This window comes from Panthera uncia, chromosome D4, assembly GCF_023721935.1.
Source record: "Panthera uncia isolate 11264 chromosome D4, Puncia_PCG_1.0, whole genome shotgun sequence".
NCBI classification, from domain to species: domain Eukaryota; kingdom Metazoa; phylum Chordata; class Mammalia; order Carnivora; family Felidae; genus Panthera; species Panthera uncia.
The window spans coordinates 11,395,726-11,412,329 of NC_064807.1; the positions used below are offsets into that span (position 1 = coordinate 11,395,726).

At 43.1% G+C, this 16,604-nt stretch overlaps 1 protein-coding gene across 27 annotated transcripts in view; it reads left to right on the forward strand.

Moving 5' to 3' along the window:
- Window positions 1-16,604, forward strand: part of PIP5K1B (phosphatidylinositol-4-phosphate 5-kinase type 1 beta) — a 315,659-nt gene that overhangs the window by 222,155 nt on the left and 76,900 nt on the right. For all 27 annotated transcript variants that reach the window (XM_049633433.1, XM_049633313.1, XM_049633276.1 and 24 more), the window contains 3 exons: window positions 1,324-1,408; window positions 4,557-4,712; window positions 11,678-11,822. In XM_049633433.1, the coding sequence (XP_049489390.1) occupies window positions 1,324-1,408; window positions 4,557-4,712; window positions 11,678-11,822 (386 nt within the window). The remainder of the gene's footprint in view (window positions 1-1,323; window positions 1,409-4,556; window positions 4,713-11,677; window positions 11,823-16,604) is intronic.

Here is a 16,604-nt window from a genome sequence, read left to right on the forward strand (position 1 = left end):
CCACCACGTCTGCAACATCACTGTCTAGGGGACCTTGGCCAAAGAAGGTTCCTCTACGCTGTCCTTCATTACATGCTAATTACAGAATTACCTTATGCCTCATGTAATTCCCTATTTCACAGATGAAAAAAAACGGAGGCACCAAAACACTGCCTTTCTCCTGGATCACACAGCTTCTTAAAGTTAGAACTAACACCAGAACCAGGTCTCCAGACCCCTGGTCCAGTGTGGGTTTTTCCCTCCACACCTGGAGCGGGAACTTCATACCATCTAAATTTAAACTTTTAGAACTTTTTTTTACTGGAATCCACAAACTTAGAATCAAAATGGAACATTAATTTGTTTCTGGAAATGTATATCTTGGAGAGCAGGTAAATGATCACTGAATAAACATACAGAATTCGCTTCTTCATCCATCTCCTGTCCTGGATTTGTAATAAAACGCCCCTTCAGTCCTGAAGACTCCTGCCAAGCATGAGAGAATTGAGTTAACAGTTTAATTCAATTCAATTCTATCTAATTAGTGGATAATTCAGCATAACGGAGGTCATCAGTCAGCCGTGTCCCCTTGGAACCTTCCCCATGTTTTGCACCATTTTACTAGGAGATAAAACCAGTGCTCCTTTTTGACCTAGATGCCATTTTTCCATTAGGGTTGTTTTGCTTATTTGTGTCCTCAGTTTTTTTTTTAATTTTTTTTTAACGTTTATTTATTTTTGAGCAAGAGAGACAGCGCACGAGCAGGGGAGGGGCAGAGAGAGAGGACACAGAATCTGAAGCAGGCTCCAGGCTCTGAGCTGTCAGCACAGAGCCCGACGCGGGTCCCAAACCCACAAACAGTGAGATCATGACCTGAGCCGAAGTCTGGCATTTAACCGACTGAGCCACCCGGGCGTCTATGTCCCCAGTTTTTGTCCCCAGCTCAAACCGTTCTCCTTCATTTCAGCTGAGACTTGAGGCGCTCGTTGTCTACGTGTGAAACAAAGAATCTAAAAGCCCCACATGGCACACAATGCAATCAGAATCAACTTATTACATGTTTTGCTTTATAAAGCAGCATCTTTTTGCTAGCTCTCCCCAGCCCCCCTTCGTACTCTGTTTCATCATGAGTATCCACAATCTTTGCTCAGATTGTCTTTGCCTCCTTCCGCAGCCTGACTCTTGGGCACCACAGGTCACAAGACTTTGCTCTTCTCTGACTCTCAACATCCACACCTTCTGGTTAAGGACATGGGCTTAACAGAGAACCGATTGAATTAGATGGTTCTTCTAGCTTAAAATGAACTGCAAGATAAACCTGTGATAACTGATTTGTATTTTCAGGATACTGTTTCAGTTCATCGACCAAGCTTTTATGCTGACAGATTTCTAAAGTTTATGAATTCCAGAGTTTTCAAGAAAATTCAAGGTAAGGTTCTTAGAATTTTTTTTTTTTTTACTTTTAGCACTTACTTGCTGACTTTCTGGTGTGTATCCTTCCAAGATTTTTAGTGGAAGGTTTGGAATAATTTATCTCCTAAAAGCTGTGATCACTTAATAATTATGTAATTACCAGTAATTTACTGATGCCATAATCATTAGAGTCTTATTGTGGAAAAAATTAGAAACTGCCTAACTATCCAGTCCTGTAATTTACAGATTATATGATGTATTAAATATATTATGGTACAATCTAATGGAATAATATGTACAATAAAATTCATATTCTAAAGGTACATTTAGTCCTTATAGACATAGATTTATTCACACAGACACACACACGTATATGTAGTTCATTGGTTTGCATATGTAAATTCACAACAAATGCTAATGGAATATATAAAAATCTGATACATTAACAAGAAAAAGGATGAAAACCAAACGATCATCTCAACAGGTGCAGAAAACGCACTGGACAAAGTACAGTATTCATTCATGGTAAAAACTTTCCACAAAGTAGGTTCAGAGGGAACATACATCAACATCACAAAGGCCATACATGAAAAACCCACAGCTAACATCATACCCAATGGCGAAAACCTGAGAGCTTTTCCTCTAACATCAGCAGCAAGACAAGTATATCCACTCTCACCACAAGCAGTGCTCAAGTCTTTGGGCCTCAGGGCCACTTTACGCTCTTTTCAATGATTAAAGACCCCGAAAAAGCATTTACACATGTGGGGCTATGTATATCACTATTTAGCATATTAGAATTTAAAATTAAGGAAAGTTTTAAATACTCATTAATTCTTACAAAGTAACAATTTCAAAAATTGCGTGTAAAAAGGTCAGTTTCAACAAAAAGGTAAAAAAAATTTCACAGAAAAAATAATCATGAAGGGATGCCTGGTGCCTTAGTTGGTTAAGCGTCCAACTTCGGCTCAGGTCATGATCTCACAGTTCGTGGGTTCGAGCCCCGCATTGGGCTCTCCTGTTGGCTCATGCCCTTTCTCTCTCAAAAATAAATAAACATTAAAATAATAATAATAGTAATAATTAGGAAAAGCAATATTTTCTAAAACAAATAATTGACTGAGAGAAGTGGTATTATTTTACATTTTTTCAAAGCCCCAATTCTGGCTTAATAGGAGACATCTAGAATCTCCTATCAGCTTCTGAATTCAGTCTGTGGCTAGATGTCCTGTGGCATCTAGAAAACTCATTAGAGAGTGAGAAAGGCTAATTACGCCTTAATATTGTTATGAAAATAGGTTTTTTTAGTTATTTTATTTGTTTTTGTTAAGTAATCTCTACAGCCCTGTGGGGCTCCAACTCATGACCCCAAGATCATGAGTCACAAGCTCCACTGACTGAGCCAGCCAGGAGCCCCTGAAAATAGTTTTAACATTGAAGACCTTCTAAGAGGGTCTCAGGAGCCTCTAGTACTCCCTGAACCACATTTGAGATCCTCCGACTTAAAAGTTTTAAAATATTATGTTGGAAGACAAGAGGTGAAGGTTCATAAAAGTCAGCAGACAGAACCTTAAAGCAGAAGCCAGTGCGCGTAATCCCTTCACACCTAGATAGCAGGTGTCGCCATTGTCTTCATAGGATGAGGAGTCAAGGTGAATGTGACTTATTTGGGCCACTTATTTTCCAGTAAAATCCATTTTGATCAGTTTTTAAACATTCAAAATTTCCTCCCCTCCAAGAAAACCCAGGTCTGGTTTTATCTCTTCTCCCCCTCACGTCAGCCAGGAAATAGAATGCTAGCGAGCGAAGAAATGAATACCGCTTAAGACAACTTCAGAGAAAAGAAAGACACCTTGGGTTTCCTGCTTTCTCCTTCTGTGACCTTGGGCAGGTCACAGCTTTTCAGCTCTCTATTTCTGGTCCTATAAAAGGGCTCAGACAACCGTTGTCTCCCTCAGACAACCGCGTGGGTAATTTGAGATATGGAGTGTGATGTTAGTCTCCAAACCCTAAAACCCTCTACAAAAGTTATTTATGATGATGATCATATGATTATGGTTATAAGACTGCTCACAAGACACACAGACTTTTACTTCTCCAGAACTGGAGAGAATGCCCACCATTCTTCCCCATTTGTGTGTCCCAAAGTCCTTGTCCAATTAAGTTCTTGCAAGCTGCCTACGGGCAGGCCCCAGATGAGCGTTGCAATCTAAGCTCTGAGCTTCCCAAGGCCAGACGCAATTATTCTAATGCATCAGCTGTCAGGTCACCCCTGCATGCAAACCTCCACAGGTGGAGAGACACTGCCAAAAACCAGTTCAGGCAAGGCATAAACAAGCCGCAACTTCTCTCCTCTCCAAGGAAATTCTTTAATAACTGCGTTGAGCCAAGAAGAATTATTGGAACGAAGACTGAACAGAGATGGGGATTGTGTGGCTGCGGCTAAAACAGCTCCCAGTGATGTAGCCGAAGTACAGGCACAGCCTTCAGCGAGCAGGATTGATAGCGAAGTCCATTTGCCCTGGTTCGGGTTCCCAACACACTTCTGAAGTTGTAGAATGCTGTTGGGACAAAGGTCAGGAGTGAACGGTACATCTGATACAGCCGTGACCTCGAAAAGACCCAGAGGGCAGGAAATTTCAGTGGAAAGTCACTTAAAAGAAAAAAGCAACCCGAAGTAACTTGACTAAATTAGGCTTCCTGAGTATAAGATTAAACATTGGCATGTTTAGAAATTCCTAGTCCCAAGTTAATAAAACCAGGGTCATGAGAATTCTCTTTGCTTTACCATCTGCCTTTACCAACCCACCCGACCTCCTCCTAGCAGTAGGAAAACATTGCTTGGAGGCAGAAAAATTCTCCTTTAGCCTCAAAACATTTGAATTTCACCTCGGGTGAGACTTAACTTCAAAATCTGGAGATGTATTCCAGTTTGCATGGACTCTAGGCCCTTGTAATCGAAGTCAAGTCACTGCGGACAAAAAAAATTGCCCAAACGCCAACAGTTTTGTCTCCCTTTCCTCGTGTATGTAAATCAAAGTTTCTTGTTTTATTTCTCCTCAAACAATGACTAATAAGGTAATAAATAAAACCTTAATTAAAAATATTAATGTGCTTTTACAGTAAGTATCTTTCTTTGTCACTCCTTTGTCCTTCCTGTCTAGCTTTGAAGGCCTCACCTTCTAAAAAACGGTGCAACTCCATCGCTGCCCTGAAGGCAACCTCCCAAGAGATCGTGTCCTCAATTAGCCAGGAATGGAAGGATGAGAAGCGGGATCTGCTGACCGAGGGGCAGAGTTTCAGCAGCCTTGACGAGGAAGGTAAAGACATTCAACTTAAAAAAAAAGGGGGGGGTGGGGAGGAGTTCTTCTGATTTTATTTATATAGGTGATGTGGATTCACAATAGAACAATTAGAACATTAGAGGGGCGCCTGGTGGCTCAGGCGGTTGAGCGTCCACCTTGAGTTCAGGTCATGAGCTCACAGCTCTGAGTTCGAGCCCTGCGTCGGGCTCTGGGCTGACAGCTCGGAGCCTGGAGCCTGCTTCGGATTCTGTGTCTGCCTCTCTCCCTGCCCCTCCCCTGTGCAGGTTCTGTCTGTGTGTCTGTCTCTCAAAAGTAAATACACGTTAAAAAAATTTTTTTTAAAAAAACATTAGAACATACCTGCTCTCAGAAACAAAACCTGGGGGCACCTGCCTGGCACAGTAGGTAGAACTTGCCACTCTTAATCATGAGTTCAAGGCCCATATTAGGCGTAGAGCTTACTTTAAAAAAAAAAAGACACAAATTGTGTTAATGAATTTTCTAAAGGATACTTATAGTATGACTCGCTTACTATAAATTTTTTAAACACGTAAACAATATAATATATGGCTTAAGGTAAAAAACGTTAGAAATACACTAAGATATTCAGAAATAAGGATCAGTCACCCCACTACCTGGAGGTGACACATATGAACATCTTTGTGTTTTTACTACTTGGACCTTGTTCTGTGCATGTGTATAATGTGTGTGTGTGTGTGTGTGTTTCAAACATACACATTATATGCTTATATGTATGCACATATACATATACACACACTGTAACAATGAATTACCAACTTATTTAGGTCTTTAATGAATTTAATAAAAGTTTTAGAACTTTCCTCTTGCTTGTCATATATCCCTACCTTTCGTTAGATTTCTTCTCTAATGGGTAAAGATGTAGACCTGTATTTTCTATCTTTCCAAAGGGTATCTTTTGAAGATGTGGGTTTTCCAGCGGTTGGTTGCTGCGGTGTTAGACCTCACCTCTTTGCTCGTTCCTTTGTCACTTGCTAGCTAGAACTCCTGGTACAGTGATGAATAGAAGCGGTGACCGGGCGGCCTTGCCTTGTCCTGATTTTAAAGGGAAGGCTTCTCACATTTCACTGTTGAGAAAGAAGTTTGCTGTATTGGATACCCATAATCGGGTCAAGGAAGTACCTTTTTATTGCTGGTTTGCTAAAAGTTTTTATCAGGAATGAGTATTGAATTTTATCACATACTTTTTTGTCTGTCTGTTTGAATTGATTAGGTGTTTTCCTTTTCTAATTGTTAAAGAGGAAGTGACAGTTTCGACTTTTTTTTAATCTATGTATTCTTCTGGGAATCCCAGCAATTCCTGAAAATTTCTTCTACTTAGATTAGCTCTCCAGGGGCGCCTGGGTGGCTTAGTCGGTTGAGCCTCTGACTTCGGCTCAGGTCATAATCTCACGGTTTGTGAGTTCGAGCCCTGCCTAGGGCTCTGTGCTGACAGCTCACAGCCTGGAGCCGGCTTCCGATTCTCTGCCTCCTTCTCTCTCTGCCCTCTCCTGCTCACACTCTGTCTTGCTCTCTCTCTCTCTCACAAATAAACATTTAAACGTTTTTTTTAAAGATTAACTGTCTTCTCGGGGTTTTCTTTTCCTCAGAGTCACTAGGACAGGGTGATACTCCTTCTCCCCTCCTGCAGCACTTACCCACATGTTCCACGCTGGGATTCTTTCTTTTCTCATCTCCCTAGAAACCAGCTCAGACCCAGATACAGTGATACCAACAAAAGAGTTAATGAAACGCGCTTGCTCCTCTCTCTGGCTGGATGGCTGCGGTTTGTGGCAGCCGTGACTCCCTTTTCCTAAGCACCTCTGCACCAGCACTGTCCCTCCCACACTGCTGGTCTTCTTAGAGCACACAGAAAACGGTAAGGTGTCTACAGTCTGGGAAATAGGATTGATGGATTTTTAAACTGTATTAGTTCATCTTTTTTTATTTTTTTTTAATGTTTATTTTTGAGAGAGACAGAGCATGAGCGGGGGAGGGGCAGACAGAGAGGGAGGCACAGACTGCAAAGCAGGCTCCAGGCTCCGAGATGTCAGCACAGGGCTCGAACTCACGAACCGCGACATCATGACCTGAGCTGAAGTCAGATGTGCAACTGACTGAGCACCCCCCGGTGCCCCATAATCTTTCAAATAGGATGCACCATGTGACTTCTGAAGTTAAAGCAACAAGTCTAGTTGTCGGTCTGGGGGGGAGGAAAGGGGTATAATACATACACTACATAACATCCAGAAAGTCTGGATGGAAACGTTGGAAGTAGGGCACATGTTGTGCTTTTCTTCAGCTGAGCTCTTGGACCCACTGTTTCATATCTAAATGAGTTTATCTGGACAGTTCTTTCTACAAAGTTTTTATCGTGCTGTGTACTTGGGGCCTTCCATTTTCATAGTGCACCAAATTGCCTCTAGTTATTAATCGTCTCTTCTGTGCCACTGTCAGCATATCTTGGTTGTATTAGTTTTCTGGGGCCATGTAACAAATTACCAGAAAGCCAGCCGCTTAATAGAACCTCCAGTGATTAGCTCACAGTTGTGTAAGTGAGAAGTCTGGAAAGGCTCCCCTGGATTCTCCGGGCACCGTTTATCAGGGATCTGAAGGCATCAGCTGGGCCGCGTTCTCATCTGGAGGTGTTGGGAAAGAAATCCTCAAAGGTCATCGTGTGGGCAGAATTGGCATCCTTGCGGACCCCATGCCTGCCTGTCTGATAGCTGTGGGCCACATCCGGCCCCTCGAGACCGTGCACATACCTTGCCAGGCAGCCCCCTCCCATCTTCAAACAGAGAATTTTGTACAAGTGAATCCTTCTCTCACTTCCAATCCCTGACTGCCAGATACACATTTAAAAGGCTCAAGTCGGGGCGCCTGGGTGGCTCAGTCTGTTGAGTGTCCGACTTCGGCTCAGGTCACGATCTCACGGTCCGTGAGTTCGAGCCCCGCGTCAGGCTCTGGACTGATGGCCCGGAGCCTGGAGCCTGCTTCCGATTCTGTGTCTCCCTCTCTCTCTGCCCCTCCCCCGTTCATGCTCTGTCTCTCTGTGTCTCAAAAATAAATAAACGTTAAAAAAAATTTTTAAAAATAATAATAATTAAAAACAAATAAATAAAAGGCTCAAGTGATCGGGCGCCTGGGTGACTCAGTCTGTTAAGTGTCTGACTCTTGACTTCAGCTCAGGTCATGATCTCGTGAGATCGAGCCCCACGTCGGGCTATGTGCTGGTAGTACAGAGCCTGCTTGGGATTCTCTCCAGTCCTCTCTACCCTTCCCCTGCTTGCACACACTCTCTCACTCAAAATAAATAATAAGGAAAAAAAAAAGGAGCTCAAGTGATGAGGCCAGGCCCATCTGGATAATATCCTCTAAGCTGGAGTTAAGGAATTAGTAACCTAATTACACCTGCATAATTCCTTTTGCGGTGTCAAATATATAATTACAGGAGCCAAATCACATTCACTGATATGACCCCCACTCAGAGGGAGATGGTTCAAGCATACATATCCCTGGGGATCATCCTAGAATTCTGTCTACCATGTTAGTTTCTTAAAAAAACTGAAGGATATAGGAGCTTGAGGAGATAGTTCTCTGTTTTATTTTATTTTATTTTATTTTTTTCAACGTTTTTTATTTATTGTTGGGACAGAGAGAGACAGAGCATGAACGGGGGAGGGGCAGAGAGAGAGGGAGACACAGAATCGGAAACAGGCTCCAGGCTCCGAGCCATCAGCCCAGAGCCTGACGCGGGGCTCGAACTCACGGACCGCGAGATCGTGACCCGGCTGAAGTCGGACGCTTAACCGACTGCGCCACCCAGGCGCCCCGATAGTTCTCTGTTTTAAAGAGCTGCTCCTAAGAGATTGGGGCTCACCAGTATCTGGCCCAAGTTTCTGGACAGGTCGCTCAAACAACCTCTGGTTGATGAAGTCAAGCTGGGTGCACCCAAAACTGGAGTCTTGATGAGCTCTTTTCAGTCCAGCCCCATCTGCCTTATACTGAGTAGCAATCCTTTCAAATCTGATAGACAGTGGTTTTTCGGACCCACTTTTCAATGTTATTGAGAGTTTCAGTGTTTTCCTCTATATTGAATGAGAAGGTGGGATCAAGCATATTAAAGGTCACTAGTCAGTTGTCCTATAACATTGAAGGCCTCTCTGATTTTTTCATGTTGAGTGCTTGGGGTACCTGCTTTTTTATACAGTCTGTTACCATCTGTTACTCATCATGGTAATTCTTTATTTTGACCAGAATAGGAGGCAGAGATGTACGGTCTCACACGTCTTACTTTATTTTATTTTATTTTTTTTAATTTAATTTTTTTTAATTTAATTTTTTTTTAATTTACACCCAAATTAGCATCTAGTGCAACAATGATTTCAGGAGTAGATTCCTTATTGCCCCTGACCCATTTAGCCCATCCCCCCTCCCCCACCCCCTGCAGTGACCCTCAGTTTGTTCTCCAGATTTATGAGTCTCTTCTGTTTTGTCCCCCTCCCTGTTTTTGTATTATTTTTGTTTCCCTTCCCTTATGTTCATGTTTTGTCTCTTCAGGTCCTCCTATGAGTGAAGTCATAGGATATTTGTCTTTCTCCAACTAATTTCGCTTAGCATAATACCCTCCAGTTCCATCCACATAGTTGCAAATGGCAAGGTTCCATTCTTTTTGATTACCGAGTAATACTCCAGTGTGTGTGTGTGTGTGTGTGTGTGTGTGTGTGTGTGTGTGTGTGTGTATCCCACATCTTTATCCATTCATCCATCGAGGGACATTTGGGCTCTTTCCATACTTTGGCTATTGTCGATAGTGCTGCTATAAACATGGGGGTGCATGTGTCCCTTCGAAACAGCACACCTATATCCCGTGGATAAATGCCTAGTAGTGCAATTGCTGGGTCGTAGGGTAGTTCTATTTTTAGCTTTTTGAGGAACCTCCATACTCTTTTCCAGAGTGGCTGCACCAGCTTGCATTGCCACCATCTCACATATTTTAAAGTGTGTCTGGTCTCGTGGTCCAGAGTCCAGCCCTTCCGTGCCTACCCCCTTTCCCTCTGTGCCTCACTTCATCCTTTCATCTCCCCCTCTTCAAACCCCACATCTAAAACCTCACACTCATGCGGTAGTGCCTATTAGGACCATTTTCCATGCGTATGCTTCCTAAACATGCATAATTTTGAGCCCGTCATGCCAATGAAGGGATCCCAGAAACACTTTAAAGTTATGTCATATTTATTATCGCCTGTCTTGGTTTAGCTTGGGGGAATGATGAAAAAGAATCTGGGTACACATGGTGATGCTGGTTAACAACAGTCTGTTGTATATTTGAAAGTTGCTAAGAGACTAGATCCTAAAAATTCTCATTACAAGAAAAAAAAAGTGTTGTATTGTAACTACTATGTGGTGATGGATGTTCACTAGACCATGATGATCATCTCACAATATACATGTTTATCAAATCATCACGTTGGACTCTTAAAATTAATACAGTGTTATATGTCAATTATATCTTCATAAAAATTTTAAAATGAAATTTGGGGTGCCTGAGTGGCTCAGTCAGTTGAGTGTCCGACTCTCAATTTTGGCTCAAGTCCTGACCCCAGGGTCATGGGATCAAGCCCCGTGTCAGGCTTCATGCTAAGTGTGGAGCCTGCTTAAGATGGTCCCTCTCTTAAGCCTCTCTCCCTCTGCCTCTCTGCCACCCATTCTCTCTCTCTTTCTTTTTTTCTCAAAAAAAAATAATAATGATGATGATGATGTCTCCCTAGGTTAAAAAAATCACCCATTCTCTCTTTCTTTCTAAAAAAAAAAAAAAATAATAATAATAATAATAATAATGATGTCTCCCTAGGTTAAAAAAAAAATCAGTGTGGGCCTAGTTATAAAAGTTTAAGGACCAGGATTTGTCCATAACTGTTATGTCCACAGTGTTCTAATTTTTTTTTAATTTTTTAGCATGTATTTATTTTTGAGAGAGCATGAGCAGGGGAGGGGCAGAGAGAGAGGGAGACATAGAATCCGAAGCAGGCTCCAGGCTCTGAGCTGTCAGCACAGAGCCCCACGCGGGGCACAAACCCATGAATCGTGAGATCATGACCTGAGCTGAAGTTGCACACTTAACCGACTGAGCCACCCAGGTGCCCCACACAGTGTTCTATTTTTAAAGCAACTCTGTTCTGTGTGACTGACCTGTCATTAAAGCACTGTCTCTACCAGGCTGGGCAGTAAGGGATACAAATTTGTCCAAAGTTTAGGTTAGGATGATTAAAAATGGTCTGGGAAGCATGTGTTTCCCGGCTGTTAAAAAGTCTGAGTACTGGGGCGCCTGGGTGGCTCAGTTGGTTAAGCGGCCGACTTCGGCCCAGGTCACGATCTCGCGGTCCGTGAGTTCGAGCCCCGCGTCGGGCTCTGGGCTGATGGCTCAGAGCCTGGATGCCTGCTTCCGATTCTGTGTCTCCTTCTCTCTCTGCCCCTCCCCCGTTCATGCTCTGTCTCTCTCTGTCTCAAAAATAAAAGTTAAAAAAAAAAAAATTAAAAAAAAAGTCTGAGTACTTAGATCTAAATTGAGGAGGATAAATAACGTGCATATCCCAGGGAGGGAGAGCAGGTGCCCTGTGTGTTTCTACATTGGCCAATCCTCCTGTTAATCTCTGTCACATTATCTCCTTAAGCTCCTACGAGCTTTTGATGTCATCTTTTGAAACAGTAAATCACTTTCTTAGGTTTTTCAAAGAACATTCATAATATCATTTCCATAAGCTGTTTTGTAAATTAATGCAGTCCCCTTTCTGTTTAACCTGTTTGCAAGGAGCTGTCTTACGGGTCTGCTGTAGTTCAGACGAGTGAGGTGAATTCATCATTTAACTCGCAACCTGATCTGCGAAATGAGTGCTTTTGACTCGACTCCACTGCATTTACTACTGAGATTCATGAGTCTCTGTTCTGCTTTTGTCACCCAGCCCTGGGATCCCGACACAGGCCGGACCTGGTGCCTAGCACTCCTTCACTCTTTGAAGCTGCTTCCTTGGCAACCACGATTTCTTCTTCTTCCTTATATGTCAATGAACATTGTCCACACGACAGGACTACGCTCTATTCAAACAGGTAAGACTTCGCGCGATCACATTACCCGTCTGGCTGTTACCCCCTTAGTGCCACAGTTACACGGGTATCTCTGAACAAGCACATGCTGTCCCTGACAACCAGGGTGTGACCGTCACCTCCCCTGTAAGTGAGAAGAAGTGAAAACATGCTTGGTTTTTACTATGTCAAGAAGCACCTCTAGGGGAAAACCCTTCTTGTGTTTCTTCACCGTTAATCATTATGTCCTATAGACATTATATACTCAGTTCTCGGGAAAAAGATGGATGTTTCATCATTTCATCATTTCACCGTTTCTTATGAATGGATTTTTTAAGCAGGTGTTCTTGGTTAATATTGCACATAGCTGCAAAGATATTTGAATATTCCCTTTTCGTTCGAGTGACCTTAGTGGCCATGGTAGAAACAATAACTACCCCCCAAAGTTGTCCCCATCCTAATCCCTGGAACCTGTGCCTTATATGTTACCTTATAGAGCAAAAGGGACTTTGCCAATGTGTTTAAGTTAAAGATCCAAGGTGGGAAGTGTATCTTCAATTATTAAGGTTGTCTCAATGAAATCGCTTGAAATGGTCTTTTTTTTTTAATATTGTTTTATTAACACTACAGTGGTAGGCAACTTTATGCTTCTGTTTTTTCCTGGATCACTGAGTCACACAGAATTCAAAATCCACTAGGAGGCTGAGAGCCTTTACATTAAATGTATCCTCCCTAAAAATCCTTAACTGTATGCCAGTCTGTCCTCAAACAGTAAAATTCAGTTATGCACAGGGTCTTTGTAAGGGGAAGACAGAAAGGTTAGGGTCCGATAAAGAGAATTGCAGAAGCAGAGGGCAGAGAGAGATGTTAGAAGGCCCCATGCCGCTGGCTTCAAAAGGCGGAGGACAGGGCAGTGAGCCCAGGGAAGCCAGCAGCCTCTAAAAACCAGAAAAGGCTAGGAAACAGGTGCCCCCTTAGAGCCTTCACCGAGGAAGACAGATCTTCCAACATGTTGAATTTCAGGATTTCTGACCAGAGCTGTGAGAGAATAAGTTGTGTTGTTTTAAGCCATAAGTTTGTGATAATTTCTTATAGCAGCAATAGAAAACTAATACAGTGACTCTCAAACATGCAATGATTTAGTGTTTCAGTGTTGGGGGGGGGGTGGTACTATTATTTCCTAAATAGAGAGTCACTTAGTTATTAAATACTTTGGCTTTTTATTTTTATTTCTTTCTCTGTTTATATTTAGAGGGAGCGTGTGAGGGGGGAGGGGCAGAGGGAAAGAGAGAGAATCTTCAGCAGGCTCCACATTCTGCACAGATCCGAATGCAGGGCTCAATCCCACGACCTGAGTCGAAATCGAGAGTCAGACGCTTAACTGAGTCAGCTACCCAGGCGCCCCTCGATACTTTTGCTTTTTAAACAAAACATTGTCAAATATTGATTCTAGTAATAGGAGATGATATCTTTACACAAAGATCACAATGTTGCCTATGGGCATAGCTGGTTGATTTTTCTCTTTCTGTATATGCAATTTTGGTTTTTTAAATTTTTTTAATGTTTATTTTTTTTTTAGAGAGAGAGAGAGAGATGACAGTGCACAAGCAGGGGAGAGGCAGAGAGAGAGAGGGAGACACAGAATCTGAAGCAGGCTCCAGGCTCTGAGCTGTCACCTCAGAGTGTGACACGGGGCTCGAACTCACAAACTGCGAGGTCATGACCTGAGCCAAAGTCGGTCACTTTACGGACTGAGCCACCCAGGCACCTCTGTATATACAATTTTGTAACTAGCTTCAGTTGCTGGACAGGGACTACTCTGTATATGTTCCTGATAATTATCTGTTAAATGTTGAACTGGCTCTTGTCAAAAATCTGGCTCTTGAAAGAGAGCCAGAAGGAGACACAGATTCTTGTCAAGAATCAAGATTGGATTCGTGCAGGTAAAGTCCTTCTGGCACAAGTCATTTTCCACCTCCACGGTTGCAGCGTGGCTTACTTCCAGAATGAGGACTCCGTATGGTAGGCTCCTTTTTAACATACGCATATTTGTAGATTCCAGCTTGGTCTGGAAGTTAAGGTTTGGTAATTGGAGCTTCTGTAGAAATTTCTTCCCTCTTGCCGTTTGCTGCTCTCTCCGCTAGATACCGGTTGGGGGATAGTGGGTGAGGCAACCAGTCTTGGTCTGGAGAAGTGGAATGAATGGCAGGGTGAGGCTTCAGTCTTAGTGGGGCTTCAGTTTAGATTGCTCGGGTGGAAAAGCCAACAAATAAGGCTCCATTATAAATTACTCAACTCATCTAAACTGTAAAAGAAATTTGGTTCGCTTCCTTAGGCTAGAAGAATTTAAAGTGACCTAGCAGTGATGTGTACCTGAATGTTCAAATTTGTGACATAAATAGTCAAGCGACAGCTTTCCTATCTGTGTGGTATAGCTAAACACCATTGTTTTGCTCTCACATAGAAATAGCGGCTCAAAAAAATGGCTGGAAAGTCACAGGAAGCTCCTTGCAAGGTCAAAAAACAATTCCACATGAAGGCCTGGTGGTTTCTTTTTTTTTTTTTTTTTAACGTTTTTTTATTTTTGAGACAGAGAGAGACAGAGCATGAACGGGAGAGGGTCAGAGAGAGAGGGAGACACAGAATCTGAAACAGGCTCCAGGCTCTGAGCTGTCAGCACAGAGCTCAACGCGGGTCTTGAACTCACAGACCATGAGATCATGACCTGAGCCGAAGTCGAAAGCTTAACCAACTGAGCCACCCAGGCGCCCCAAGGCATGGTGGTTTCTTATGTTTGCTACTGTTCTCATTATCAGGGTCACGTAATTGGATATGCTATTAATTTACTAGAATTTTCAGCACAAATACAAAAGGGTTTTTGGCTTGTGGGTTTGTTTGTTTGTTTGTTTGTTTGTTTTGGTGGCACTAGTCGTTAGTAAGTATGCAGTATCTTGGCCAGAAGTATTCAATTCTTGGGTATTCATAAAGTTCCCCCAGAGTCTGGAACTGTCTCCTTCCTAGCCAGCGTTGCAAGCTACCTCTGCATACTCCAGGGCTGTGGTATAATTCTTGGTACTTTTACTTATGAGGATGCTGGTTATCATATATTGGATGGGGAAAACAGTGTTATCTGTGATATTTTTCCCTTCCTTTTTTTGAAGTGAACTGTTGGAGATAAACCTTCTTTGGCATGGTATCTCTAACTTGCATTTTGATATGCTTAGCGGGCAGGTGGCAACAAGAAACCACTCTGTCTTAGACAGAAAGGGATTTGATACGGGGAATTAGGTGCTTGCAAAGTCCCTGAAAAGGCTCTGGGCTAGACATCAGGAAATCGCTCCTGGATAATGCCACTGAATGGGCCCACCAATAGCCCCGCAGCCTTGGCCGCAGTCAAGCAGGTGCCCTGCCAACAGAACGCAAGCTAGCGAGAGCATTTTGGTGATCCCTGAATGTTTTTAAAATAAGCAAACATTTGGGGTGCCTGGGTGGCTCAGTCGGTTGAGCGTCCGACTTCAGCTCAGGTCACGATCTCACGGTTCGTGAGTTCGAGCCCCGAGTCAGGCTCTGGGCTGATGGCTCAGAGCCTGGAGCCTGCTTCCGATTCTGTGTCTCCCTCTCTCTCTGCCCCTCCCCCGTTCATGCTCTGTCTCTCTCTGTCTCAAAAATAAAACAAACGTTAAAAAAAATTTTTTTTTTAAATAAAATAAAATAAGCTAACATTTAAAAATCAAGCAGTTTTGGGGCGCCTCGGTGGCTCAGTCGGTTAAGCGTCCAACTCTTGGTTTTGGCTCAGGTCATAGTCTCACAGTTCGTGAGATCAAGCCCTGAATCGGGTTCTCTGCTGATAGTGCAGAGACTGCTTGGGATTCTCTCTCTCCCCCCCTCTCTCTGCCCCTACCCTGCTCTCGCTCGCTCTCTCTCAAAATAAATAAACTTGAAAAAAATAATAATAATAATCAAGTCGTTTCACTAAAATCCCCTTTTGAAAAATCAAAAGGGCCCGTTTAGTCTGGGCCCCTCTTGGCTCTGTTGCCTTTGGCATTTATCCGCTGGAGGGGGGAAGCCTGGACCCTGCTTCCCTCACCTCTGATGTCTCCTGCCTGTTCCTCTGGGCATTTCTGGTTTTAGCCTGAAGATAGAAAAGAAGCCAAAGACGTGTCTCCTATCTTAACCACTGCTTTAGGGGAATCATAAGGAAAAGGGGCCAAAAAGGCCCAGAGGTGCTAAACAGAAACCTCTAGCCTGTGAACTCCTGGGAATCAGTATCCCTACCTCCCCCCCACCACCCCCAACCCTAAAATAAACAAACATGATTCTAAGTCTCTTCTGGCCTGCTCAGTTTTAAAACCTAATCCAAATAGCCTGGAAACAAAATGAGTTGAATATTGAACTTAAAATTCACATCAGGTTTTTTTTTTTTTTAATCTGTGAATCATTTTTGTGTTAAGGCACAATGGCCTGTTTTGTCCATTTTGACTCTGTGCCTTACCTATCTGCACTTAAATAAGCCATAAATACTGCAGCTAGCAATGGTCATTCTGTCAGTCTTTTTAAAATCCTTTGAAAAGTGTCGATTAGTGCCGGGATGTGTCCACACCTGAATTGTATGTTGCAGTGGGAAGACTGCTCTCTCTTCAAATTATTCCACCTTTTAAGGGACTAGTCTCTGTAACAGCAAAAACTCCAATTGCAATCTCTTCTTCCCCTCCTCCTCCCCCTCCGCCGCCGCCGCCTCCTCCTCCTCCTCCTCCTCCTCCCCCTCCTCCCCCCCCTCCTCCCCCCTCCTCCTCCCCCTCCTCCCCC